Source organism: Rhinolophus sinicus, chromosome 8 (genome assembly GCF_057876585.1).
Source record: "Rhinolophus sinicus isolate RSI-liver-muscle chromosome 8, RSI-T2T, whole genome shotgun sequence".
Lineage (NCBI taxonomy): Eukaryota > Metazoa > Chordata > Mammalia > Chiroptera > Rhinolophidae > Rhinolophus > Rhinolophus sinicus.
Window position 1 is genome coordinate 12,319,043 of NC_142508.1, and position 15,691 is coordinate 12,334,733.

The window sequence follows — 15,691 nt, forward strand, 5'->3', positions numbered from 1 at the left end:
GAGTCACAACGTCATCCCCAGTGCCCAGCAGGTGCCTGGCACAGCCTCTGAACACTAAATATTTATGGAACTTCCTTGAATAAAACCTTATCCCCTTCTTACAGATAAAGCCATAAATGAAGCCTGGCTGTTCCACTAAGGTCTTTTCAAAGGCTCTTTGTGGGGGCGGAGCCCCAGAGAGTAGTTTCCAGGCTCTCGGCCTCACATAGACAGGTGCTGGCTCAGGTAGTAAATGGCCAACTGTGATTGCATGGCCATCAGCTGTGGCTAGTTGGCCGTCAGCTGTAACCAGTGAGCCATTGGCCACAATATAACTGCTGTGGCTACGGAGAGGAGGTAGGAAGAGAAAGAGAAGAAGGATGGGGCTAGCAAGGAGATGGCGGCTGGGCTGGCAAGCGTGGATGGCGGTTTGCGGACAGTGTGTATCCAGCCTCCAGTGAGAGTATAGTGCCGCCAGAGAGAATAAAGTGGTATGACTCCCCTACCTATGGCTCCGTGGGTGTTCCTTTTTGGCCTCACCATATCCTGCGTTCTTGTATGGGGAGCGGGAGCAGAGACCCTGCAGGCCTCCCTGCACGACAAATGGCGCAGCGAGCAGGGTCTCCCGCATGACACATGGCGTAGTCGGCAGGATACGGTGCCGGCCAAAGCTCTCCAAAGGACGGTGGAGCAGTTTGTGTGCATGAACACTCAGTCTCAGGAAGACCAGGAGGAGCAGCTGCCGGAGAGCTGGACCCCCGTGGAGGGGTGGGAGGACGTGGACGGTTCTCCCACCAGCACAGGAAAAGCCATGCAGCTGCTGGAGAGATGGAGCCCCGTGGAGAGGTGGAAAGATGTGGACGGTTCCCCAACCAGCACAGGCCGGAGAAAGCGAAGGTCGTTGCAGCCCTGTGGGCCGGGGAAGTTCCTGCTCAGGCAGCCCGGATGCAGGACTTATAGTCCCAGGAGGTAACGCTTGCTGAGTCCTCCGTGGGAGATGAGGGTGAGGTCAAGGTCATCCCTCACCCCCAGGACAGCCCTGGTGAATGACTATGGACTATGGGGAATTGCCTTCCATCCCTAATTTAATGGACCGCTTGACTGTTTGTTTGGGAATTGTTGTTAGTGGAACTGGGGGATATTTGCTTTTGTTCCTTGACTGGCCGCCATTGAGAATATGTAAGCACCTTGATTGTGAGTCGCTGTTGTTCCAGCAGGGTACCCTGAGAGGCACAGAGAGAGTGGCAGTGCCCTGAGAGCCCTGGCTGAGTCCAGGAAGTCTGGCTGAGCCCTGAAGATACCCTGGCTGTGCCCAGGAAGTCGGGCTGTTCCCAGAGAGAGTAGTAGAGCCCTGAAGGTACCCTGGCTGTGCCCAGGAAGTCGGGCTGTTCCCAGAGAGAGTGGCGGTGCCCTGAGAGCCCTGGCTGTGTCCAGGAAGTGTGGCTGTGCCCACAGAGAGTGGCGGTGCCCTGAGAAGCCCTGGCTGAGTCCAGGAAGTGTGGCTGTGCCCACAGAGAGTGGTGGTGCCCTGAGAAGCCCTGGCTGTGTCCAGGAAGTGTGGCTGTTCCCAGAGAAAGTGGCAGTGCCCTGAGAAATCCTAGCTGTGCCCGGGGAAACTAGTGGTACCCTAAGAAGTCCAGGAAGTCTGGCTGTGCCCAGGAGTACTGGTGGTGCCCTGAGAAACCCTGGCTGTGTCCGGGAAGACAGGTGGTACCCTAAGAAGTCCAGGAAGTCTGGCAGTGCCCAGGAGTACTGGTGGTGCCCTGAGAAACCCTAGCTGTGCCCGGGGAAACTAGTGGTACCCTAAGAAGTCCAGGAAGTCTGGCTGTGCCCAGGAGTACTGGTGGTGCCCTGAGAAACCCTGGCTGTGTCCGGGAAGACAGGTGGTACCCTAAGAAGTCCAGGAAGTCTGGCTGTGCCCAGGAGTACTGGTGGTGCCCTGAGAAACCCTGGCTGTGTCCGGGAAGACAGGTGGTACCCTAAGAAGTCCAGGAAGTCTGGCAGTGCCCAGGAGTACTGGTGGTGCCCTGAGAAACCCTGGCTGTGTCCGGGAAGACAGGTGGTACCCTAAGAAGTCCAGGAAGTCTGGCTGTGCCCAGAAGCACTGGTGGTGCCCTGAGAAACCCTGGCTGTGCACAGAGAGCCTGGCTGTGTCCAGGATATTGCATTCACCCCCAGGCTCCTCGCACAGGTCCCCTCGCGGAAGACGCTTGTCGCGTAGATTGTGAGGCGAGAGCCTGTAGGGGTGGAGTGTGGGGGCGGAGCCCCAGAGAGTAGTTTCCAGGCTCTCGGCCTCACATAGACAGGTGCTGGCTCAGGTAGTAAATGGCCAACTGTGATTGCATGGCCATCAGCTGTGGCTAGTTGGCCGTCAGCTGTAACCAGTGAGCCATTGGCCACAATATAACTGCTGTGGCTACGGAGAGGAGGTAGGAAGAGAAAGAGAAGAAGGATGGGGCTAGCAAGGAGATGGCGGCTGGGCTGGCAAGCGTGGATGGCGGTTTGCGGACAGTGTGTATCCAGCCTCCAGTGAGAGTATAGTGCCGCCAGAGAGAATAAAGTGGTATGACTCCCCTACCTATGGCTCCGTGGGTGTTCCTTTTTGGCCTCACCATATCCTGCGTTCTTGTATGGGGAGCGGGAGCAGAGACCCTGCAGGCCTCCCTGCACGACAAATGGCGCAGCGAGCAGGGTCTCCCGCATGACACTCTTTCTCCCATACCCCCAAACAACCACAAGGCATGGAAAAGGCAGAACTCTTGCTACTTGGAGATTATTAGGGAAATGCCTATTAATCTTAAAAACACCTTTAAGATTCATGTCTTTCCTTTACCCCTTTATGGTGCCTTAAGCTACTAACTTCCTAAGCAGTCCCCTCATTTTTGTTGTTGTTGTTATTGCCATTTTATTATTCATATTTTGTATCTTTTTTTTAAATTTTTCAATTACAATTAATATCCAATATTATTTTATATTAGTTTCAGGTGTACAGCTTAGTGGTTTGGCATCTGACAGCCTTTCTTTCAGCCCCAAGTTATCACAATCATGGGTGACTTCGAAGGCTCTATACTTATTTTCCAGAATCCTTACTTCTGGTGTGACCTTCATCCTAACACCACTTCAGCAATCCACTACCACGTTCATACACCACACTTTGCTGTCTGCTAGACTTGCTCCATCTGTGAAGTATTATATTCCCAAATCCTACTTTCTGTGCCATAAAATTTTTTACCTTAGCCAGACCTCCACTTTCTCAGCTGTTCCATATGCTCACAGCTGAGCTTCCTCTGGCTTCACTCCTTTTCTCTGGTCTAAACCTCAAGAAACCAGAACTTCAATCAAGGATCATTAGCCTCAATTCTCTTATCCACTTCCTTCTATGATACTTGCCTTTTAAAATTCTAATTCTTAATCAATCTGCCTTTTTCACTCCCACACCAGCGAGTCTAAACATCAAAGAGAGAAAAGATGGTTCATTCAGCAAATGATATTGATATTCACTAGTATTTTTTCCACCTGGAAAAATAATAATGTTGAGACCTGACCTCACACTTTACATATAGATAAGGTACAGATCAATAACAACTTAAACCAAAAAAAAGAAAAGAAAATTTCCATTTTTCTCCTGTTTGGCAAAAATCAAACTGTATTGGAAAGAATCAGAAAACAGGCTCAGCTATACAGTATTGATATGGATACCAATTACTAAAACTTCTTTGGAGGGGAATTTGGCCAAAATTATCGTTAAGTTTAAATGAGCATACCCTTTGTCTCTGCAATTGCATTAAGCTCTGTGTGCTCAAAAACATTTGTTGTAGCAAAAGATTAAAGAAATTGTTTCAAAAAAGAAACTGTTAATCAATAAGTAACTGATTAAAATAAATGAAGCTATATACATACATTGAAAGAGAGAGAGAAGTTTATGTGATATAGTTTATGATACAGAAAAATCTTCAAGTTAAGTGAAAAAAGCAAGGTGTTGGTATGCAAAAAGATATTTTATGGACATCAGTTTAAGAAACTGATTCTAAAGTTTATATGGAGAGGCAAAGACCCAGAATAGACTATAACATTGAAGAAGAACAAAGTTGGAGGATGAATGCTACCTGTGTTCAAGACTTAAACTGTAAAGCTATAGTAATTAAGATAGTGTGGTATTGGCAAAGAACACACAGATAGATTAATGGAACAGAATAGAGAGCCCAGAAATAGACCCCTATAAATATAGCAACTGACCTTTGACCAAAGAGCAAAGACAGTTCAACAAAGCAAAGTTAATCTTCTCAAGAAAATGATGCTAGAACTGGACATGCACATGCAAAAGAAAATGAATCCAGACACAGACCTTACACCCTTAACAAAAATTAACTCAAAATGGATCACAGAGCTAAATGTAAAACACAAAACTATAAAACTCCTAGAAGATAACATGAGAGAAAACCTAGATGACCTTGGGCATGGTGATTGATGCCTTTTTAGACACAACACCAAACATGTGATGCATCAAAGAAATAATTGATAAGCTGAACTTCATTACAATTAAAAACTTCTGCTCTGCAAAAGACATTATCAAGAGAGTTTGAAGACAAGCCACAGACTAGGAAAAAAATATTTGCGAAAGATGCATCTGATAAAGGACTCTTATCTAAAATGCACGAAGAACTAACACAACAATAAGAAAACAAGCCAATTAAAAAATGGGCCACCAGAGGGTAAGGGGGGTGGTAGATGAGAGTAAAGGGGATCAACTATATGGTGATGGAAAGAGAACTGATTCTGGGTGGTGAACACACAATGTGATATATAGATGATGTAATACAGAATTGTACACCTGAAATCTACGTAACTTTACTAACAATTGTTACTCCAATAAACTTTGATTAAAAAAATAATTGGCCAAAGACCTTAATAGACACCTCATCAAAGAAGATAAACATACAGATGGCAAATAAACATTTGAAAATACGCTCTACATCATGTTAACAAGGAAATGCAAATTAAAATGAGACACCATTTTATACCTGATTGGCCAAAATCCTGAATACAAACATGAAATGCTAGTAAGGACGCAGAGCAACAGGGACTCATACATCGTTGGTGGGAACATAAATGGTACAGCCACTTTGGAAGACAGTCCGGTGGTTTCTTACAAAACTAAACATCCTCTTACCACATGCCTGATCCAGCATTCGTGCTCCTTGGTATGTACCCAAAGCAGCTGCAAAGTTATGTCCACATGACAGCCTGCACAGGGATCTTTATAGCAGCTTTATTCATAACTGTCAAAACTTGGAAACAACCAAGATGTCCTTCAGTAGGTGAGTGAATAACTGGTACATCCAGACAATGGAATATTATTCAGCACTAAAGAGAAAACGCTATCAAGCTCTGAAAAGACATGGAGGAAGGTTAAATACATATTACTAAGTGAAAGAAGCTAATGTGAAAAACCTACATACTGTATGACTCCAACTGTATGAAATTCTGGAAAAGGCAAACCTATGGAGACAGTAAAAATGAGTGGTTGCCAGGGGACGTCGGGGCAGGCGTCGGGGGGACGGCAGAGTGTAGAGAATGGAGAATAAGCAGAGTGTAGAGGATTTTTACAGCAGTGAACATACTCTATGTTTCAATGAGGGATATATGTCATTATACGTTTGTCCAAACCCATTGAATGTACACCAAGAGTGAACCCCAAGGTAAAAACCATGGCTTTGAGTGTTTATGATATGCAATGTAGGATTATCCTTGGTAACAAATGGACCATTCCGGTGATAAGTGATAATGGGGGAGGCTCTGCACGTGTGGGGGTTAGTGGGTAAATAAAAAATCTCTCTATCTTCCTCTCAATTTTGTTGTAACCCTAAAAGTGTTCTTAAAAAATAAAGTCTTGGGGAAGAAAAAAGTCTGTTATTGGAGGTGTAGACAAATAGGAACCCTCACCCCATTGGTAGCAGTAAATTGGTACAAACACTAAAAAAAATATTGCAATGGCTAGTGAAATGAAAGCTCTTAATCTCCAACTCAGGATTTCCATTTCTAGTTGTAGAATCCAGGGAAGCCCATCCATGGAGGCATGTCTGATCACCACCACTGCAGCACGGTACCACTGTAGCACAGTAATAGTAAAACACTGGGAACCTCAATGCATACCAGTCCACCAACAGGATACATAAACTACGGTATTTATAAAATGTGACACTACTATTCAATACTTATCATAAACAAGAAGGAGGAATTATCAAAAACACAATGTTGAACAAAAAAAGCAACCTGCAAATTGCTCCGTAGTATGACACACATGTAAAGATTAACAACCTGTAAAAGTACTTTTTAATGAATATGTATGAATGTGTATGAATATGTATGTAGTGAAAGTATAAAACAGGGATGGCAGAGATCAACAATGAATTCTTGACCATGGTCACCTCTGGGAGGGAAGCAGGGGAATGGGATCAGGGAGTTCAGAGGTGCCTCAGCTGTTTCTACCATATTGTATTTCTTTAAAAACAATAAAAGGTGCAGAGCAAATATGATTGATTTTAAGATTTGATCCAATTAGGTGTATGGCGTGAGTGGGTATCTGCATGTTAGATGGATTGTATCATTTATATGATTGAAGCACTACACGTTTTAAAAATTGGAAAGAATGATAAAAGCAACGGTCGAAAGGATTTTTTTGAAAACAAGATATTCAGTCTCAAAGTATCAATCCAGATTTCTTATTCATTACAATGGGAAAAAGATGAGCTTTGCAATGGAGATATGGTCAAACACTACCTTAACTAAGGGTCAACTTTAACATACGGGACAAACTGATATGTACCTCCTGATATGATATACGGAGGGCATATCATACCTGTAGAATTGCATTCTTGTCAAAAATGTTTAACCTGAATCTAACTTAAAACAAATCAAATTTAAAACAACCATTTTCAAAACAGCTGAAAAATGTCAATGTTATATAAAAGACCCTTCTCCTGAAAAAAAGGGAGAGGAAGTGTTCTAGAATAAAGGAGACTAAAGAGATAACTAAATATGAGGGATTCTTGATTAAATCTTGGGTTTAAAAAACAAAAAAGGTTCTATAAGGGTTTTGGGAGCAACTGAGGAAATTTGAATATGAACTGAATATTAGAAAATGTTAGTGTTTTCTTGTCAAATGTCTTCTGTGTGATGATATTGTGATTAGAAGGAAATATCCTAGTTCTTATACGCTGACACGTTACAGAAAAAGTGCCATGCTGTCTACACCAACTTTCAAATACTGAAGAAGAAAACCAGTGTATCTACATTTCAATGTGCAAAATGTCAACTGGTGAGACTAGCTGAAAGGTGTATGAGTTCAGTCCTTTACTTTCAACTCTTCCGAAGAGTCAAAAAATTTCAAAATAATATTGGGAAAACAATAGCCAAATATTTAGAAAAGGCTAGATTGTGTACGAACAGCATTTATAGTTCAAAGTTCAGACATATATTTATGTATCACCATTTTATAAAAACTATAATGAGAACGACCAAGAAGGCACTCACCTTTTGTATTTTCTAATGCCACCAAAGTGATCAACTCAGTGAAAACAACGCAGTAAGACCCTGTGCTTATTTAGTATTGTCGAGGAATAGGCGAACCTACCCTTCCAAGGCTAAAACCTTTTAAACAAAGTATCTATAATGTTTTTATGGCTTTTGCTTTGCTAAAAAGCAAGTGCGGCACCCAACAGCCTCTCCCCTTGCCCCAGGTAACAATACTGAGTCAGGCAGAGAATCTCCTGGCCTTGATGGTCAGCCTCACAGCCTGGATTTACTGTACAAACAGCACTTCTGGTCAGCCTTTTTAAGCAGCTGCAATTATTCCTGCCTCTCCCTCCCACACACTGCTCCCCTGCCCCAACTTCTGATCCACAGCCAGCTGTAATTTTGGAAGAAAGATGGGAAAACAAGACAACAAAGCTTAGTAAATTCAAAATCTTAATTTCAAAATTTCAAATTTAGCTAATATTGCTGACCTTCAGAGGTTTAACAAAATGCTTGGATTCTGTGCCCCAGGCTCTTTTCTGATTATTTCTAAGTTCATGCCTGTGTTCCAGATGATAAAGATTGCCATATCCCTGACCAGTGGAGCAGCAGTCATTATTAATGCATTTTGGACCCACCTATTTATTCACTCACACCACTCTAGGACTTCTATTTAGTAACAGGGTGCTTTCCAGCTAAAGACTAATGTTTGTAAGTGGTAGGCAATAAACTAATTTCAAAATGGAACAATGACAAAACCTTTTTAAAAGGAAGCTTAAAAGCCACAGAAATTTTATTATAAAATTAAAAATAAAAGGGACACTACAGAACTAAGTATTCATTTTCTGCTACTAGTATATGAGAGTCAAGGCCCTTTCCCCTCTCAGTGGTCTCTCCTATATATTAGGCTGAAATAACTGGTGGCCAGAAAGGGAAAAAAGGACTTTCAGACGATGTAGTCACTTAAACATAAATACAATTGGGCAGGAAATAGAATAATGGTTGTGTAACTTCTTTTACCCTAATTGGAGCCATAATATTAATATGAAAAATATAGGCAGATGATTAAAGAGAAATTTCACATCATTTCTAAGGAACACATGAAAATTATGTTGTCATTTACATGTAAAAAAGAAAAAAATAATTCTAAGAGATGGCTTGACTTTTTGAGACATTTCTATGATACATCATTCATCGTACTGAGTATTCTATTAAAGAGTTTGGTTAGTTTATTATCCACTCTGCCTCGTAGAAGAACCCTGAACACCACAAAGTATAAAGGGAGAAAAAAAAATTAGAATTTCCAGACTATGCCTTGAATTTAGCATTTGGAATTATATTCCTAGGGGGGAAAAAACCATCACTGTGGAAAGTTTAGTTGTTGGGTTCTCATTAATGTTAATCATTTTGTAGGTAAAATTTCAAAATACTAACCATACATTTGTTTTTTTAAAAAAGTGTTTATTTTTTACTAGTGAGGATGAAACCGGGCAAAGTTTACAGAAAAGATGTCCGTATATAAAGAAAGAAATAGCAAAATATTTTTTGGTCATAATTTAGAGACAAACTGATCTATAAAAAGGAGATAGTTTTCCCCAATTCATCTCTTCCCTAGAAGAGTATAATAAGCAAGAGCGCTCAGTTCCGTGATATCCTCAGTAGGCCTCGGATACGTCTGACAAGAGCTTGTATGAAACTGTAGCGAGATCGAACTTTTGAATACAATCCTTCAATGTCTAGAAGTTTCTTTTGTAGTGACTCTCCAAAAGCGTTGATGGCGTCGGCCTGAAGCTAGAGGTAACACAGGTGACATTTCATTATTAAAACCACAGTCTCAAATATTTCTTTTATTCTATGTCTTCCAACTTAAAATACCTTTCAATTTTTATAATGTGGTCCTGTCTTATGTACCAAATTAAATAAACGATCACATTTTCTACCCTAGAATTTATTCTTACGATACTGTTTTTCCCTCTTTCCTTTCTCGGATAAATGTGCAAAATTTTAAATGTACTATAATAACTATTGCTGCTGCTGCTACTGTTACGTGGACATACGCACAAAAACATTTCCTGAAGGTTCATAAAGAAGTTATTAAGAGGGGGTGTCTTTGGCGAAAGAAACAAAGGATATGTTAGAAAGAAGCTTTTACTTTTTACTTCCTTTTGCAATTAAAAAAGGAAGAAAAAACACTTGCATGCTTTTACTTTCAAAAAATATAAATGGGGGAAGAGAAGTTGATATACGTTTTAGAATTCAGATGTATTTCAGAATGCCTGTGTAGTTTCAGATGGATCTTTTTGGTATTATACTGAAATGCTAAAATTAAGCACAAAATGATGAATCTAGCATTAAAATCAAAGCACAGAGTGAGAAAATTATTTATTAAGCCTGCATTTCTCCTAGCTTTGTAACAGACCAGTCTAATAAAACAGTCATTAAGTCAACATATAGTTATTAAACATCTTCTGGGAGATCTGTTCTTTAGCTAATTCTGCTCATGTAACATTAGCCTCCCTAAAGCAGCCAAGTCAAAAAATAAATGACTTACAAAGTCACCAAGAGGCAAATGTGGTCATGGTTAAGAAGAGAGTATATGGTATTTATAACATCTGGCTAAGTGTGGTCTGGAAAATGCTGAAACTGTGCCTCTGTTTCCTGGATAAGGCCCAACCTCCAGCTTTAAGAAAGGCAGTGAGGAAGAAGGATTAGGGGAGAGCAGAGGCGTTATCAGATCGCGGCTAAGGACATTTAGATGCCGAGGAGCAGATCTAGCTGTAATTCATCGTCCGTAACACCACACACCCTGGTAGCTGCTTTGCTCCTAAGACTTTGCTATTAGTTTCACATGAGGTTTTCATTTTAATTGTTTTGGGAATGCTCTTCATCCAATTCCAACACTACTGATCAAGAGGTTACTAAATACATAATACTATATAGTCACGCACCACATAACAGCATTTGGGTCAGAGACAGTATATGTGGTCCCATAAGATTGTAATAGAGCTAAAAAATTCCTGTCACCTAGTGACTTTGTAGCCGTCATTCACAGAGGAATGTTCATGGTGCATTATCTGCTTACAAGCAAATCGATGATGAAAAAAAGAAATGAACCAAAAACCACCGGGGACAGATTTCTAAAATGAGTGACACCTCCTCAAGAAGAGCCTCAGGCAGGTCCTGCCATGTTCCAGATGAAGGCAGTGTTATCATAGGAGATGACAGTTCCATGCGTGTTACTGCCCTGGAAGACCTTTCAGTGAGACGAGATGTAATACTGACGACCCTGACCCTGTGAAGGCCCAGGCTAATGTGTGTGCTTGAGTCTCAGTTTTTAACACAAAAGTTTAAAAAGAAAAAAAAAAAAAATTAATAGAAAAAAGCTTATCGAATAAAAATATAAAGAAAGAAAATTATTTCTGTATAGCTGTACAATGGGTTTGTGTGGTAAGCTAAGTGATACTGTATTACAAAAGAGTTGAAAACTTAAAAAAATGAAAACGTTTATAAAATAAAAAAGTTACAATAAGCTAAGGTTAATTTATTGAAGAAAGAAAAATATTTCTAAATAAATGTAGCGTAGCCTAAGCACACAGTGTTCATAAAGTCTCCAGTCGTGTACAGTAACGTCCTCGGCTGTCACATTCACTCACCACTCACTCACTGACTCACCCAGAGCAGCTTCCAGTCCTGCAGACTCCATGCATGGTCAGTGCCCGATATAGGCGAACCATTTTTAAAATCTTTTATTCCGTATTTTTACTGTACCTTTCTATATTTAGATATGGTAAGATACACAAATACTTACCATTGTGTTACAATTACCTTCAGTAGTCAGTACAGTAACAGGCTGTACAGACTTGTAGCCTAGGAGCAAGACGTACCAAACAGCCTAGGTGTGTTGTAGGCTAGACCGTCTAGGTGTGTGTGAGGGCATGTTATGATGTTTGCACGACAAAATCATTTACGACGCATTTCTAAGAATGCATCCCTGTTGTTAAGCGACATATGACTGTATAATATTATAGTCGACTACAGTGGAATTTTAATGCCTGCTCACAATCTCTCCATTAAATTATTTTTTTGCAAAATTAGGTGTTGAGTAACACTGTGCCTAAAAATTCTACAAAGTTAATCAAAAGAGATGAGAAGTTTCCAGATCACAATGTCTACCAATTACTGAACTCTTACTATGTTCCAGGTACAGGCACTACCCTAGGAGCCTCACATAGGAAACCTCATTTAATTCTGACAAAACTCTTTGAGGCTGAATTATCATTCCCATTTTTTTGATGAGAAAATGGGAGGCTCAGAAGTTAAGTAAGTTGTTCCGCGTCACATGGCTGTTTGGTGGCCATGCCAGAACTCAAATAAGGTCTTTGTATACACCCTGAAAATTATAATCTTACTAACATACTAGGCCTTTCCTTTTTCCTTTCAAAAAGAAAAATAAAAGAGGGAGTATGAGAACCTTACCTGGTCTATGTCATGTTGACTCACTATTGTCAGTCCACTTCTAAAATCCAGATTGGCTTCTGAAGCAAAAGAATCTAGAGATAAAAGACACAGTCACACCAACTTTGCAAGTAAATATTCACCACAAAATGGAAGAATCTGAAGAAAATGAACCACTGTGCCATGAAAAACATGGGTCAAAACTGAGAATTCTATTTCAACTTTCAGTAAAGGGAAGCCCCGGGAAGCATTTCACTGGTCTAGGCCCGGGTTCTCAAGCTTTTCTTGTGTCTTCCTCACTAAGGGATCCAATGCGTTCTCATCAGTCACAGGGGCTCACTCCAGCAACAAGAACCCAGGCCTAAGCTGACCCACTTCCATTGTTCTGGAACACTGTGACCAGGGAACTCTGGAGCAGGGTCACCCCATAACTAAAAGGAGCTGAGGAGCAGCTGCTAAGATGCTCTTATGTTCCACACAATTTCCCACAGACAGAAGTAAAATACAAAACAAAGCTCTGTCTAATCACTATGTAGCTTTCAATTACCCAATCCACTCAGAGTAACCCAGTCACATAAAAAAATAAATATAGTTTTTCAAGGCACTAAAATCTATAGGCATTTGTGGGTCACTAATTGGCAGAATAAAGCTTACCTTGTAGCCGTCTGCTTTTAAACAACGTCCTGGAGGCAAACAAGGAATCCTGAGAATCCGTGGGTGTGCAATGGAGCAAGTAGTACTCCAGATGGCGCCAAAGAATAAATAGGCAGGTCTCTATGATGACTACACAGCACAGCTCCCATGAAAGGAAAACAATCTCATCGTGTTTGTTTTCACAAACCAGTGTCTGAAGAGGAGAAAAAGGACAGACTGCACCACTTCAGTGATGTACCCATGGCCTCAGTCTAACAGTGGAATCTTTAGTCAGATTCCACTGCAGGTGTCTCCCCAGGAAGCAGCAAGGTGTGCTGAGAGGAAAGTGGGGATCCTGGGACTGTTAGCACAGTCTCTAGCGGCTTTGTCTCCCACCCACACAGAAAGTGTCTGCACACATTATCAACATTCCTAGCCACTCTAAAAGATAAGGGGAAAAAATGTCAACTTGGAAATGTATCAGGCATTTACTGGAAAAAAACGAACAGTAATTATGTCTTTTTCCATACGGTTTTGAAGCCCAAATAATGTGAGAATAAGTGAACAGTTCCTACACTTGCAAATTCTCTTAAAGGTCAGCATTCCAGTCCCCCTATGATTTCATGAAGGATACAAGAGCAAAGGGAAAGAAGTTTAGCTTGGTTGTTTATCAGCTTCACCAAACGCCGCCTCGCTAGAACATATTTCTGGGCTGTGGAGATTTTATCCGCACCAGCAGGCATCACAGACTGACACAACTAGGAAAAAGAAACAAATGCACCAGTAAGAATGACAAATTGTAGCAAAAACTTAATGAAAATCTACTATAAGAGGGTCGCTTGTGATAAGCACTGTGAAAAACATGCAAATTAGTTTAAACATCCTTGCAGACAAGAGTTATTGTCTAGTTAGGAAGCTAGTAACTTAAAAAAAAGACAGCCAAAGAAGCAGTTGAATTCACACATGAATATTCATCCACTGCTTCTTGTAATAGTCTTGTGCCTGAAACAAGACATTTCCCATCTGCTGATGGGCTGACCAACCTTGAATTTCCTGTCAAATTAAAACAAAACAAAACAGTAGGGTTTTCAAGCAGTAGCTGTAACAACGCCATGGAGAATTTCTGTAACAGCTGTCATGTATCTTCTGAAGAAATGTAAAGTAGAATGCTAGAGCATAAAAAATATGATCGTCAGCCAGAACCTCCGCCAAGCACCTCTATTTGGCACACCTATAAGCACGATGGTTCAATTAAAACTCAGACACTGGGTCTGGCAGGTGTATGGACGTGGGAGGGCCACATACTTGACTGTGACGCTGCAGTTCCTCTTGCGAGTACTGGCATCGCCCACAAGCCACACATGAGGGGGAAGGGCTGCCAGATGTAAACCACATAATTTCCAGGATGATCTGAACCCAGTCAGTAACTCCAGCCTCAATCTGGACTTGTGAGCTGTGCGGCTTTGTGGTAATTATTCAAACGTTCAATGCCTCGGTTTCCTCATCTGAGAAATGGGCGTAACAACAGTATCTGCCTCATGTATTCAGGTAGAACTTGTAGCTCAGGGCCTGGCACATCGTAAACAATAAATGTTCCCTGTGATTATCAGAAGAGTAGCAAGAGGGAGTAGGCTTTGACCACTCTTAAAAGTGACAGGGAGTTTTTCAGGAAAGCTGGTATGAACCAAGAATGGCAAAATGGTTCAACATCCCGGATACCACAGGACAGCAAGAAGCTTCAGCACTGGCCAAGCGATGCCTTATAGTTCAGCTGTGCCAAATGGGAAAGATGCCAGGCTACTCAGGTAGCAAGTCTAGCAACTTGGCATCTTTAGCTACAATCAATGTGTGGGGGGAACGATTCTGGGTCATTGAGAGCAGGCAGGAATGTCTGCTACACCATCCCTTTGTCTGCAAAATTCACTAAACAGATACTGAAGGCACAGAGACATCTTACCCAAGGATTCACTCCCACTGAATAAGCACTGGAATGGAAACCTAAGTTTCTCAGCACAGATCTTAGAGTATAAATTACCCACACTCTTCCTTCAAAGGCCCGCTGCTGTCTACTGAATGGCAAGTGGTTTTCTTGAACAGGTGCAACTTCACCATCTTTCATTCAAGAGTTCCTGTGCTTATGAGGCGTGGTGCTTTGGTGAGGGACTCTTCTTCAAGCCACACAGAGGAATCACGTGAATTCCTCTCGTCCCTCTGCATATGTCATCGTTACTCACCAGTCTGACACCAACAGCCTGGCCCTTATTAGCCAAAGCAATGGCTTCACAGCTCATTATAAGACTCGTACCTCTTTTATCTCATCTGGTGGAAGCTGCTCCACATTCTGTAGCTTGGTGACACTCCGTCGGTGACTGTCGTAATAGCTGAGGAAGTCACCAGCGCTCTGTTTCAGCAGGTAGACAATGATGCCCAAACCAGGCAGGCGCCAGTATGGGACTACCGGAGCTTGGGAATCTGATAGAGTTGATGATAAAAAAAATAAAAAATAAAAAATAAACAATAATGTTTCACAGGAATTTTATATGAATTCCAACGACCTGTTTTAAAACAAGGGATGCCCAGGAATTTAAGGGCATGTAAACTATTATTAAAACCAACCCAAGGCTACTTTTAAATCCCACTGACAGTTCAAAGGAGTGATTAGGAACTACTGTCACCAGGTGTGTACGTTGCTGGAGACCTGAGAGAATAAGGAGGTTTGGCTGATGGATGGACACAAATAGAGCTTAGCTTTTACTGGATAAAGACCTCGTTCAGAACTCGGTTATAAAGCTTTACACCTGTCTCCCCACTCACCTCCATGCACACACACATCCAAGCCATACGCACAAGTTCGGGGTTTCCTGACCTCAGATGAGTAACTCCTACCTCACCCTGTTGCTCTAGTTAATATGGATTCATTCCAGTCTGTATCTTTCTGGTTGCTGAAATCCCAGCTCAAAGTCACTCTTCCAAAGAGCTAAGGAGAACACTAACTGAAATATTCAAAAAATATAATTGGATTTCAACTTTAACAGTCTTTACCACAGTAATTCCATTTGGGTAACGAGACCGAATGATCTGCCTTTCACTTGACTACCTTCTGGAAGAT

General features: G+C 41.6%; 1 protein-coding gene across 1 annotated transcript in view; it reads right to left on the reverse strand.

Annotated features, from left to right (window-relative positions):
- Positions 1–8,934: 8,934 nt before the first annotated feature.
- The window catches only part of NUP205 (nucleoporin 205), a 59,840-nt gene continuing 53,083 nt past the window's right edge, over positions 8,935–15,691 (reverse strand). Inside the window, exons 39-43 of the mRNA XM_019750703.3 lie at positions 14,888–15,054; positions 13,217–13,340; positions 12,604–12,732; positions 11,971–12,044; positions 8,935–9,285 (exon numbers count right to left, since the gene is read on the reverse strand). Coding sequence (XP_019606262.3) covers positions 9,133–9,285; positions 11,971–12,044; positions 12,604–12,732; positions 13,217–13,340; positions 14,888–15,054 — 647 coding nt within the window. The 3' untranslated portion in view covers positions 8,935–9,132. The remainder of the gene's footprint in view (positions 9,286–11,970; positions 12,045–12,603; positions 12,733–13,216; positions 13,341–14,887; positions 15,055–15,691) is intronic.